This window comes from Sabethes cyaneus, chromosome 3 (assembly GCF_943734655.1).
Source record: "Sabethes cyaneus chromosome 3, idSabCyanKW18_F2, whole genome shotgun sequence".
In the NCBI taxonomy this organism is placed as follows: Eukaryota; Metazoa; Arthropoda; class Insecta; order Diptera; family Culicidae; genus Sabethes; species Sabethes cyaneus.
Window position 1 is genome coordinate 135,817,987 of NC_071355.1, and position 13,216 is coordinate 135,831,202.

General features: G+C 42.9%; 1 protein-coding gene across 9 annotated transcripts in view; it reads right to left on the bottom strand.

Annotated features, from left to right (window-relative positions):
* The window catches only part of LOC128743620 (lysosomal-associated transmembrane protein 4B), a 53,569-nt gene that overhangs the window by 6,770 nt on the left and 33,583 nt on the right, over nucleotides 1-13,216 (bottom strand). For 4 of the 9 annotated variants that reach the window (XM_053840230.1, XM_053840231.1, XM_053840233.1 and 1 more), the window contains exons 3-5: nucleotides 3,868-4,006; nucleotides 3,540-3,819; nucleotides 2,913-3,479 (exon numbers count right to left, since the gene is read on the bottom strand). In XM_053840230.1, coding sequence (XP_053696205.1) covers nucleotides 3,162-3,479; nucleotides 3,540-3,819; nucleotides 3,868-4,006 — 737 coding nt within the window. In that variant the 3' untranslated portion in view covers nucleotides 2,913-3,161. Of the gene's footprint in view, nucleotides 1-926; nucleotides 3,480-3,539; nucleotides 3,820-3,867; nucleotides 4,007-5,245; nucleotides 5,439-13,216 lie in introns of those variants that run through there. The other 5 variants (XM_053840228.1, XM_053840229.1, XR_008412313.1 and 2 more) reach the window with 4 other exon arrangements.

Below are 13,216 nucleotides of genomic sequence, written 5' to 3' on the forward strand. Positions count from 1 at the left end.
GAAGGAACAAGTCTTAGAAAGACGTTTAAGCCCAAGGCTTTCTTTCTTGCGGGAAGACTATAGACTTCTCTTAAGAGGCCATATGCACAGAACAGAAGTGGAAGTAGAAATCCAAACACGTACATGCTACTTTCTACAGATACTAGCAAACCTGGCGGTAGCCAGTCACTTTTTTCAACGAAAACACACGAACGCATACGAATGCTCACGAAAGCATGTGAAAGCTGATATGCGATTTGCAGCGAGCGTTCTGCTTATATTGCTGTTTGTGGAAAAATCCTCACATCGCGGTTATCTTGACTGTTGAGCCAAACCATCAAAAGATCACCGCAGAGCAGATTTCTTTAATTTAATACATGAAAATTTACTAAATCAATTGTTTTTATCAAAACCATGCTACAAAACTGTTATTTTGTAGAACTGCATCCATAAAACCTAAATTTTAATATTGCGTTTATCTCGCGGTTATCTCCTGAGCGCGTTAGCAACGCCGCTGCAGGCGAATTTTTCATAAGCGCCGCAATATTAGCTTCTATGAGAAAACCGTCCCAAAGAAAAATAAAAACAAAAAAGACTGTTACCAGTTTGGATCGCCGAATCGTTCGGACTTCCACTTCTGTTCTGTGCCACATGGATTGCAGGCGGCAGTTTGACTGGATTCAAAAAACAGTCAAATGATCGTTTTCGAAGCGCAAGTTGAATCCAACACCGTTCACATTCACGCAATTGAACTTAGAACAGTAAAATAGGAATTCACATAATGTTGCCAAGGTTGCAGAACGAACAGCGTAACTCATTGGACTGTACTGCCTCATAGAAGCAAAATCTGTAAAAGTAATGTAGGTAACATTTGTACAGTTGGGTGTAATCCACAATCTTTCTAAATAAAGTAGAAATTGAAAAAATAATGTAGTACTCTATTCAGAGAGATAATAGATTACACTCTGCTTTACAAAAGTTATATACACGACATTTACAGATTTTACTTCTATAAAGCAATACGGTTTTATGAGCGCTGCAACCTTGCTTGTTGTTATTAGTTCCGTTCGACGAACGACTATTCAAATCTGTAGGCGTGGTTTTTGCAGAACAATACTTGGAGCAATGTAGCACCCAGGATTTGCTTTGCTTTTTATCTATTGCCTTAATGGAAACTATAGTTCGAAACAATCGTGTCTCACAGTCATGAAAATAATCGCTTTTAGTTTTTGACGAGTAAAACGTCAAATTTTGTCGTCATCACTGGAACCAATCAGGCAAAGTAAATAAATATAATAATAATAATTTGATTATAAGTAACGAAATTGAACATGAAATGAATTTGCGAATTTTGGAATTTACGTTATTTTGATTTACGCAGAACGTATGCTTCGCGTAAAAAGTGACTTGAGTGTATTTAATATAGTTTGTCGTTCGTATGATTTATCATAATTTTATACGACAAAGCAATAATATCCCTATATACCCTTTTTAAACGCCTTTGCATGATTCGCACAAAGTCATTACTAAAAATATGCTAGAGATGCGTTGGCCCTATACACGGCATAAGTATATATATGGGTCATCCCATGCCAAGTGACCGAGAAAAAGTTCAAACGTGTTCGGTCAGAAAGTAAAAATCCAAAATTTAGTACGGATCGACCATTCCCTCGATTAATGGGAGCGCCTCCATTTTTAAAGAAAATACCCGATTTTGTCAAAACCTCTTTTTTTCTTTTGCTTATATCTCCAGGAAAATTAAGTTTAGAAAGACACTATTTTCACATTTTCAAAGGAAATCGTCCAAGGAATTTGAAAGAGATATTATTTTTGAGCACACGGGCTGCCAAACATTTTTAAACTTAATTTGAAAACTAAATTTACATTTTTCTCTTAATGAAGACAATTTTATCTCAAAAATTTCAACTTCATCGTGTTCCGCAGATTTTTTACATACGAATCACTCATTGCCCCGCGGTATTCTTTGCCGATCCCGAGATACAGCATTTTAAAGCAAGCAATTCCCCATTTTTAATGTAAAACTAAGAGCAAAACAACTTTTTTTGAAGCAGTAATTCTCTACGCAATGTAAAAATACTTTAGCATATCGGAAAAGCAAGGTAACAAGGTTTTTCTAAACAGTTCTTTTTCGAATTCCTTGGATGATTTCCTTTGAAAATGTGAAAATAGTTTCTTTCTATACCCATATATAAGCAAAAGAAAAAAAGAGGTTTTGACAAAAAAGGGTATTTTCCTTAAAAATAGGGTGCTCCCATTAATCGAGGGAATATCCGATCGGCACCAAATTTTCGATTTTTGCTTTCTGACCGAAAACGAACAATCTGGGGAAATTTGGTTCAAATTCGTGAAGGTCGATTACACGGGGCTCGGACACTTCGCGTGGAATGACCCATATACAGACTGACGAAGATAAATCTGGCGGAGCCAACAATCGTGAGCGAAAGCGAACACAGCCGGAATGAAACAATAATATAATACAGTGGACCCCCGTTCGTTTGAACGATTCCTCATGCAAACTATCGGGGTTAGCTTTTAATTTGAACAACTGGTAACCCTAAATATGCTGGAGCTTGTGTGAACTGGCTGCCCTGTTCTTTGTTATTGTTTTGGTGGTTTGATTCAGTTGGTAGTTGCAAGCAGCGAATATTTCATTCTCCGATCAGATTTCTACCATAATCGTTGGGAAAACGCATTGTGAAACAGATTAAACACGCTAGATCAGTACAAACAAATCGTGTCTATGTACATTGTCTGCATAAGCAAATGATGTCATATTGAGAATGACATTTGAACCATTTTTAATTTGCACATCGTGCAAACCAACGGGGTTCAAATTAAAGTGTTCAGATTAAAAACGGTCAAACGAACGGGGGTCCACGGTAATTGAATGTTTTGCCTTATTGTTTACTTACTGGTGGGTCGAATGGGTGGTATATGGTTACATGTAGATTCTCTTGCTGGGGTTTCACAATACAAAACGAATTCAATTTTTAGCTAACTTGAGTTATGTGTTAAAAATACAATCGTTGTACATCTAAGTAAGCTATATTTAACCCGGTATCCTTATACCGAAGCGAATATTGGACATTCAAAATACAGATTTTTAAGCGATAAATTTCACGAAGATCAACTGTACAGAAGATGCAATTCAAGTTTAGAGTTTATGCGCTATCATTATTAGTCAAAACATTATTCGTTTCACTATTTGTTGCTGGTTCAAATGTTACCACTGAATGAATATTATTATTTGAAATTTCAGCACCAGATTGCGATGAAACGATTTCAATAGAATTATATGGTGGTGGCTCTGAACAGATAGTATGATTGTCACCAATTCTGGTCGATGGTTCCGTATTGACTGTTTCTGAAATATTTTTGCTATTCATAGCCATTGCGACCACGTATGACGGTGGAGGCGATTGCTTCAAACCCGCTATAGCTTCTTCATAACCCGGCAAGAGAGAATTATTGTCTCTTTCCTGTGGAATATATTTTGTATAAGTTAATCATAATTTAAAAAAACTAATGAGAAAACTTACCTGACAACTATTTGCTATATCAGGGGTGTCTGGAATAATATACGGCAGCATTGAGCGAAGATTGTGTTGCTTTATAGTCAAGCATTTATAGCAGCGCCAAACAATGCCAATTGAATAGGCTTTGAGCAAAATGAAAAAAATGAATCCCACTAACACGAGTACTGACAAAGTTTTGGGACTTAATTTGATTAGCTCTTCTCGCCATGGAAGCCGATTCTGACTTTCTGTTATCCAAAGGTGCATTGATCTTATATAACATAAATGGCCTGCCGCTGTAAGACTACAAAATGGTTTGATATTTGTTCTTATGTTATACAAAAATACATACGTAGCAATTGCGAAATCAAATATTTGCAAACAGAAGAATGGTAATAGGTGAGATGGCTTTCCCTTCACTGCTCCATAAATAAGCATCAGCGTAACTGCGATCATACAAAGAAAGACTAAACCGCTCATATCAACATCATCTGCAACAAAATCAAATAAATCTTGCATAATTTTACGATAAATCTAACCTGAGTTTTGGATAGATCCTATCAACAAAAATACAAACAAACCGCATTAGAGTTTATTTCTCTACTAAGCTTGCTGACATGTCCGGAGAGATTCGCGATTGGGGCTCAACTGGTAAATTGTAAACAAATCGTTTTATCACACCATCAGCCTTAAAAAGACTGATAATATCCTTGGCAAGAATCCTTTCTTCTATTTTAATCGTTAAAATTATTTAAAACATGTTTTTAGCAATGGGCGATAGAAGTGTTTAATCAAAACAAAAGACAGTTTGCAGTTTAGCCCCTCGCATTGTTATGAAGTGACAGGCTTATTTGCAAATCGTTTTGTAAACAGGCGATAGTAAAGAGCGAAACTGCGTTGTTTTCAAAACACAGGCGCATTGTAAACAGGCGAAACTAAATAAAAAAATCAAAACAAGGTGAAACAGGGCTGGGCGAATCTCATTGTCAAAATGCTTTGAGGCTCATTCCAAGGGGTTCAACTATAAAACTTAGATTTTGAGCTTGAATGCACAAATTTTATGCAGTATTGTTGTGAAATTATAAGATTGATTTATTCTACACCAATTTATGTCTTTAAACTTGATTTTTGTAACTTTTATTTAAATTATGACTTGAAAATGTACTGGCAAATTATCACAGTGATATTTCTCATTGTTCACACTTTGTTAGTTGCGCCCTTATCGCGAATCACTCCGGATGTATTTACTTTACGCATACATCGTCGCGTAATTTGTTGCTGCTGTTGGTGGATTTTGCACGTTTGTTATTGTTTTCTCTGAGTTATACCCGGTGAAAAACGATACAAGTTTTATAGCTTTTCGCAATGGGTTTAGTCTCAATGCAAAGTCTATACTATGGCAGGTAAATAATAATTTTACTGCCGTTTGTTTACCTTAACGGAGCAGAAAAAAATCCAGTTGGTTTCACACAATATAATTTTGGCGATTTCGTTTCAAAAAAAAAGTTGTATTTGAATCACAAAAAAACAGTTATGAATTAAAAGCAAAGTATTTTCAGTTAGAATTAACACTGACATAACAATGAATTTTTTTTGTTACAATCCTACAATCTCTTTTTGTACGCAAATCCATAAATATTGTTCAAACCACAATCTTTTGAAATCTACGTGTTTGCTTAATAGAACCTGTTCAAAAATCAGACCAGAAATGTGTACTATTTTTAATTTACCATTGCGTAACCCTGTTTGCTGAAAATGATCCCGATATGCATATGGAGGGTCTACTTTACTCAATGGGGTAGGTAATATCGGGGCAAGTGATTCAGATTCGTTCCCATCATCTTCAAAATTTTCCAATAATAGATGATAGTTATTGGTTCTGATTATTACAGAAAGTATAGCCAAAGCCAGCACGTTCAAAAACTGTAAAGAAGAAACGCCGTGTTACTACTGTATAATAATAGAGATATTGTAATGAAATATTTTCAGATTTATTAATTACTACTTGTACACATATTTGGCTAGATAATTGGTCGGTGTTAAATCAGAATGCTTTAGTTTTAACGTGGTCGAGCTTTTAACTCGAAACAGAGCTGCCACAAATACAGATATTTGTGCATGCATAACTTTGGGACCCATCAATTATTTTATTTGCTGTGATTTCTGGTTCTACGAATGTCCCTGAATTTTTAAGTACTCCATAAACTATTTATGTTATTTAAAAGATTAACAGAAAATAAAATACTCCGGAGAAAACGGAAGCGTCCCCAATTTATCCATGCACAAATATTTGTATTTATGGCAGCTCTCACTCGAAGCGAAATAACCATCGAGCTGTCAAATTTTAACTAAAAGTTAAAAATTTTGCGAAATGGTTCACAGTCTTAGACATTTACAACGTGAACGATAGTTTGACAGCAGGATTATGAAACAATAACGGAAAAATTCAAAACATATTTTATTCGGCGTTCAGGCGTACTATTGACTTCCCAGGTAACTAATAAGCATTAGTATAAGCAACAAATCAATCGTTTATTAGCATCCCTGGCGTTTTATACTGCAGGTTGCTGTTTATCAGCCTTTTGACTGCAGAACTGTTGTAAATTGGCATCCACAATTCTATTGAAATTCTTCTTGTCGGTAACTAGCTGCAAATTAGCATTGTCAGCACTATAAGAGGGCTAGCAGTAAAGTAGCCGCATATTTTGCCAAAATAGCATTTAAGGCAACTTAAATGCTTATTGGCTTGCTTTTAAATTGCATTGAAAATGCTTACTGGTTACCTGGTTATATAAGCAGTAAAGTCCAAAGTGACTAATAATTGTGTATGACACATAAGTGTGGAACGACTGTAATACATACATATATTAATTTAATGCAATATTTAATTAGTACTTATTCAAGTAAACCATTGTTCGGTGATGATCGAACCTAAAAATGTGAATAAATTGTAACAGTATGGCACGTTTTATTGGTAAATCTGTTTTTAATGAGTTTTTCTTTATATGTCAATTTTCTGTGCTTGGTAATTCTTTTAATTTCATATTTTTGTTTGCCATGCAACAATTGGGTTGAACGTTGTGCAATTTGGCGTTAATCACATAGGCAACAATTGGGTCTGTATGCTTTTGGAGAAAAACTCAAATTGCATAATACATAGAATTTTTCTCAAGCTATAAAACCATACCAAATATTTTACTGAAAGGTCATTTTGTTTACAGGACAAATTTTGATATAAATAACGCAACATTTTCCCCGCAAGATAAGAAAAACTGAAAGTGCCTACGTTAGGTGTCATAATTGGCAAATTACCCTAATTCCAAGCCCGTAACGACAATTTTTTACGACTATGATTCAATTTATTTCCATTATTTTATTTTTAGAAATGACAATCGCAATCGTTGGACGATACTGTTTCGTAGATTCTGGGAGTCGTAGTAGCTGCATAGTAGATTTTCCGGAAAATTCTGATAGCTGAGTAAGGTTTGGAATAATCAGGTATCAGGTATCAGCATCTTTGGCTCGAGCAGCACGTTCCCCACATTCATGTGGAAGATTTGTGCCTTGCCCATCTTGCCCGTGTCATCATTTACCTGATGAGGACGGGAATGAAAACAGGAGGAATAGGAAAGGGTGGGTGAAGGATTTGTACAAACACAAACACATACATACCGAGAGATTTTTGTACCCCCGAGGGGATACTGCAATCCTTGGTAGTTAACTTATCAATAGTACACCCCCTGGGGGGTATACTCATCTATTTATATAAGAGGCCTATGTCTGTACCGAAAACCAGGTCTCTGACAGGACCAGGGATGGCACGTTCACTGTGTTTCTACACGCGGGTGAACTACACCCTCTCTTTCCTGTGTGAATCACAATTGGTCAGAGAAGTGAAATATTGAACCACACAGCGTCGGTGCAGCGTACTCAAAGGCGAGTGTGTTGTTTCTTCACACTCACACTTGTTAGTCTCCTCTTTTCCATCGTGTTTCGCTAGTTCGCACAGGGGAAGGTGCGCTGGCACGAACAGCCAAAGCTGCGTAGATATCACACAAATGCAAGACAGCACGGAATAGCTAACATAGCAGTAGTATTCGCGTAGCGCTTGCTATTTTGCATAGATGATGTATTTCGTGTATATACTGCCGCTATTCGCATAACAGTCCCAGTTTCTATGGAGATGGAACTGTTATGTAAATAGCGGCAGCATAAATACGCAACATTGCAAGCGCTACGTGAATACCCCTGCATATTTTTCCGTTCGATGAAGCAAAAATGAGTTGGAATAAAATAGTATAAATTTTGTATAAGATATCTAACAATTTGAAACAAATAATCCTTGAAATAAACAGTAATTATATTTTGCAATTTATGGTGACAAGTACCAACTAATATTTTAGGGTTTTAGCATTGTCAGGATTTTGGTTGCAGTTGCAGCATACTGCATATGCGAAGTTTAAGATATTTGAAAATATCCTCATTATTAACTAAACCAATAATGTTGGGAAAGAATAAATGCTTAATCCGAAAAATGTAGATTCAGACAAACTGAAAAATTCTTAATATTAGGCCAAAAATATAGACTTAGAGCGAATAGAGCGAGGGTGAGAGTCGAACTCACAGGTCTCAATCTTTAGTCGAGTGTGTTGTTTAAGGGGACATAAACGACTAAAAATGTGTGTGTGTGTGTGTGTTTTTTTTTAATTTTTTTTTTTTTTTTTTTAACGAGTAGGGAAATCTGCTATCAGACACCTGAGAAGATAGCTCAGGGAGTGGGGTTTGGTATCTCGTGAAGATCGTGAAGATCCAGACCCACTAAAACCCTACTCGAGTCTCCAGCCTCAATCCCCCCTGGAACCACCTTATCGGTATTACTTCAGGGAGGGGCTATTGTGCTTCACGCACGCTCTTAGATAACTACTGGACTATGGTAGTTAGGCTGTTTATTCGCCGTTGATCGGCTTTCCAGCGGTTTTGTAGCTCAAGTACGATCTGAGTAGCAGCCGCATTGACCGCACCCCAGACGTCCGAGCTAGAACACATCCTTTGGACTAAGTTATCCGGAGTAGTGTCCTGTCCGCTAACTGCCATCATGTTGCTTCTCACGCCCGCGAAACGAGGGCATATGAAGAAAGCATGTTCTGCAGTTTCCTCAACGTCCGCGCATTCCGGACACTCGGGGGACTCCGCATGCCCAAACTTGTGCAGATACTGTCTAAAACAACCATGCCCTGACAGAATCTGTGTCAGGTGGAAGTTGACTTCGCCATGGCGCCTGTTGACCCATCCGGATAGTTCCGGGATAAGTCGATGTGTCCACCGGCCTTTTGTGGAATCAGACCATGCCCGCTGCCATGTGATCATCGAGGCCGATCTCGTGGTACTCCGTATGCCTCTAGTTACACGTTGGTTGAAGCACTCTACGTCCTCGCTGATGATGATACCAATAGGCATCATACCCGCTAAGACGCAGATTGCGTCATGTGAAACTGTGCGATACGCACTCGCCACTCTTAAGCACATGAGACGATAGGTGCTTTCCAGCTTGGCTAGATAGCTTTTGGTACCTAACGCCGATGACCACACCGGCCCGCCATACCTGAGTATGGACTGGACCACGTTGGCTAAAAGCCTTCGCTTGCTGCCATATACCGCAGAGCTATTAGACATCATACGAGACAATGCCGAAATAGCTGTGGAAGCCTTCTTGCAGGCATAGTCGACGTGGCTCCCGAACTTGAGCTTGTCGTCGACCATGACTCCAAGGAGTTTTAAGGACCGCGTTGACGAAATAGTGCAGTCCCCGACGCTGATATTTGCTTGCTGCACCGACTTGCGGTTGTTCACCGCAATAACCTCCGTTTTATGATGCGCTAGGTCCAGTTTCCTGGATCGCATCCAATCTTCAACAATGCTTATAAAGTGGGCAGCCGTCAACTCAACCTCTCTGATAGATTCGCCGTAGACTTCCAAGGTGATATCGTCCGCAAAGCCGACAATCACCACCCCTACCGGGAGCTTTAGCCTCAACACCTCGTCATACATGACGTTCCACAACACCGGGCCCAGTATGGAACCTTGCGGAACCCCTGAGGTGATTGGAACGCATTTATGACCCTCCTCCGTGTTGTAGCATAGCACACGATTCTGGAAATAATTTTCCAGAATTCTGTACAGCGACACCGGCACTTGGACGCTCCGAAGCGAGCTGGCTATGGAGTCCCAGCTAGCGCTATTAAACGCATTTCTCACGTCGAGCGTGACAACTGCGCAATAACGAATACCTGTCCTCTTGGGCTGGATTGCCACCTCAGCTGTCTTAGTGACAGACAAGATGGCATCCACCGTAGATTTGCCTTTTCGGAAGCCGAATTGGTTCCTTGACAGCCCGTTTGTACCCTCCGTGTACTGTACGAGTCTGTTAAGGATAACCCTCTCCAGCACCTTGCCGGCAGTATCGAGTAGACAGATCGGCCTATATGACGAGGGGACACCCGGAGGTTTTCCCGGCTTCGGCAATAGGACCAGGTTCTGTCGCTTCCATCTGTCCGGGAAGTGGCCAGCTTCCAGGCATCTATTCATTACTGCCCCGAATAATTCGGGAGCCTCCAGAATAGCCGCTTTAATGGCCATATTCGGGATACCGTCTGGCCCCAGTGCCTTGCTCACCTTTAGGGATTTAGCGATATCGATGAGTTCCTCGTTCGTAACCGTCACTTCCTCCCCGACTTCCAAACCGCCGTCGCCCACGTTACTTTGGATGTTCGGCTGGGAGGCCGACCATCCTACGCTATGGTCTGAGATACTGGAACGTCGGCCGTGGGACGACTCAGCGGCCTGGGGCCAGGGTCTTGGCTCGTGGCGCGGAAAGAGGCCCTCGATGATTCGCTCCAGCATCTCTGGTGATTGCTCAGCGGGCGCCATCACGCCCTTGGTCTTTGCCATTACGACCCTGTAGGCATCACCCCACGGGTTCGCATTGGCACTAGCACATAACCTTTCAAAGCAGTCTCGTTTACTAGCTTTTATCCCACTCTTAAGCGCTGCGCGTGCAGCAACAAGTGCTACTCGACATTCAACCCTGCCTTCGTCCGAACGAGCTCTTTGCATAATTCTCCTCGCACGAAAGCAGGCTCCGCGGAGTTCCGCAATTTCATCTGTCCACCAGTAAGCCGGTGACCTGCCATACCTAGGTCGACCTTTCCTAGGCATGGTAGCGTCACACGATCGCGACAGTACCTCAACCAAATGATCAGCGTTCGGATCGGGCATACCGCGATCACCGCACTCTCTCCGGATCGCTTCCACAAATACTTCGGGATCGAAGTATGATGTCTTCCATCCACGGGTGGTTGGAGTGTTGGCTCTACTCGCCACCTGCCGCCTCGTTATCTGACCGACACCATAGCGGACCGCCTGATGGTCACTGTGAGTGTAGCCATTATCTACCCTCCAGTCTCCTATCAGACCAGGACTGCCAAATGTCACGTCGATGATAGACTCCGCACCGTTCCTACTGAAGGTACTTGTGGTGCCGACGTTGGCCAAATCTACGTTGAGCTTTGCCAGAGCCTCAAGCAGAATCCGACCCCTATGGTTCGTGCGACGACTTCCCCACTCTACCGCCCAAGCGTTAAAGTCTCCCGCCACAACCACCGGCCTTAGACCAGTCAGCACAACTGATACTCGGTCTACCATCCGCGTAAACTGCTCGATAGACCATCTCGGCGGAGCATAACAGCTGCAGTAGAACACTCCACCCACTTTGGCAACCGCAAATCCCTCGTCTGCGGTTGACACAACCTCTTGAACCGGAAACCTGCTTGTCGTCCATATAGCCGCCGTCCCGGACCCATCCGACACCCAGTTGCCGTTTCCGGCAGGGACGCGATATGGGTCCGAGATGATGGCAACGTCCGTTGCCGACTCGGAAACTGCTTGGTGTAACAGCTGCTGAGCCGTGCTGCAGTGGTTCAGGTTGAGTTGTGTCACTTGCACTATGATTGTGGCTTGGTCGCCGGCACACCAGCCGGGCACCTTGGACCTCCCGTTACGTGCTTTGCGTCCCTTTTACCGGTACAGATCAAGCACTGGGGAGGCTCCGCGCAGTCCCTTGCTTTATGGCCAGCACTGCCACATCTTCTGCACAATTGGCTCCTATCTGGCCCTTTGCAGTTCCAGGCCTTATGCCCGTGCTCGAAGCATCGGAAGCAAGCCTCCGATTGCTTCAGCACGCTTAGTGGGCATACCGACCACCCCACTTTTAGCCTAGCAGCTTTCAGGGCTTCATTTCCGTCCGCCAGCGGAAGTCGTATGATGGCTACCTGGGTCCCGACAGGACCCTTACGCAGGCGAACCGCCTCAGTTGCCACCACCACTCCACTTTGCTCTTTGAGGGCCTGTACGACCTCACACACATCGGTGATCTCATCCAGGTTTTTAAGCTGGAGAGTCATTTCTGGTGTGAGAGCACGTACCTGCACTCCCTCCCCGAGCACTTCTTCCGCTATCGACTTATATGCGGAACTCTTCTTGGTGGCGTCCTTCTTCAACTCAAGGATCATTTCGCCCGTGCGTGAGCGGCGGATGCTCCGCACGTCCGCGCCCAGGTCCTTGAGTAGGGCATCTCCTCTCATGGCCTTCAGAACCTCCGAGTATTTCGACCCGTCGGTTTTCAGGATAAGAGCGTCGCCCTTCTTCGCTCGCTTCCCTGTCGGTTTAGGTGAAGCTTTCTTTTTGGTGGAGCTTCTTCTTTTCTTCCGCTTGGCCGTGACCTCGATCCACGGGCCACCCGTCTTGGTGTTTCCCGCTGCTTGGCCGGTTGGCTCCACCAACTCGCTAGCCTGAGGGCTTTTACCGATCAGGCGTTTTTTTGGTCCACCAGGGGTGCCATCCCCCGGGGACTGTCTCAGACGCTTAGCAGATGCCTTACCGCTGTTGGTAGCGCTCTCCGTGGCTTCCAGGGCCACGTTGCGACACGCCGTCAACGAGCAGGCATCCGTTTGTACCGACTTCGACGCCTTCACGGTCTTCACCTCTCCTACATGCGCCACGAGGTCGTTATGCACTTTGGTCGCAGCACACAAGGTTCTCCGAAGCATGAGCAAGCTCTGCTTCAGGTCCTTGGAGAAATTGCCGCGACCTGACGTGAACTCGATGATTAAATCGAGCTGCTGTGACGCGGCTACCACTTTGGGTAGTTCCTCTCTATTCTTTCCCATCGCCTTGATTAGCGATGGGCCGTTCATCGCTGTGTCTGGCGTGGCAGGCGTACCGCTGCCCTTGCCACCCACACTAGCACTTCGGGTTGCATCCTTCTCCACCCTTGGTGGAGAACGTTGGATGCCTCCCCTCGCGAACGGGTTTTCCACCGTATCCGCACTTGCTGTAAATTTGTTTAGAAGACTCATTCTGATTCTAAAGGGTCCCCCTTCAAGCCGCTATCCAAACCCATTTGAAGTAGTCGCTTTAATGATCCCATGGCGATCTATGGAACAGGGAGAACCATGCGAGGGTTGGGGCAGCGCCTTATGGGCAACTGCACCTCAGAGCCAGATCGGCGTAAATCAGGAAAAAGCATCTGAACCTACTCCCGCCCGGTGGTCGCCGGTCGATAGATTTGGAACGTACTTGAAGGCCTGCCAGGTTTTACGGGACGGAGACACATGCACCGTTTGCCACCTCGCCGTTTCAAGTCG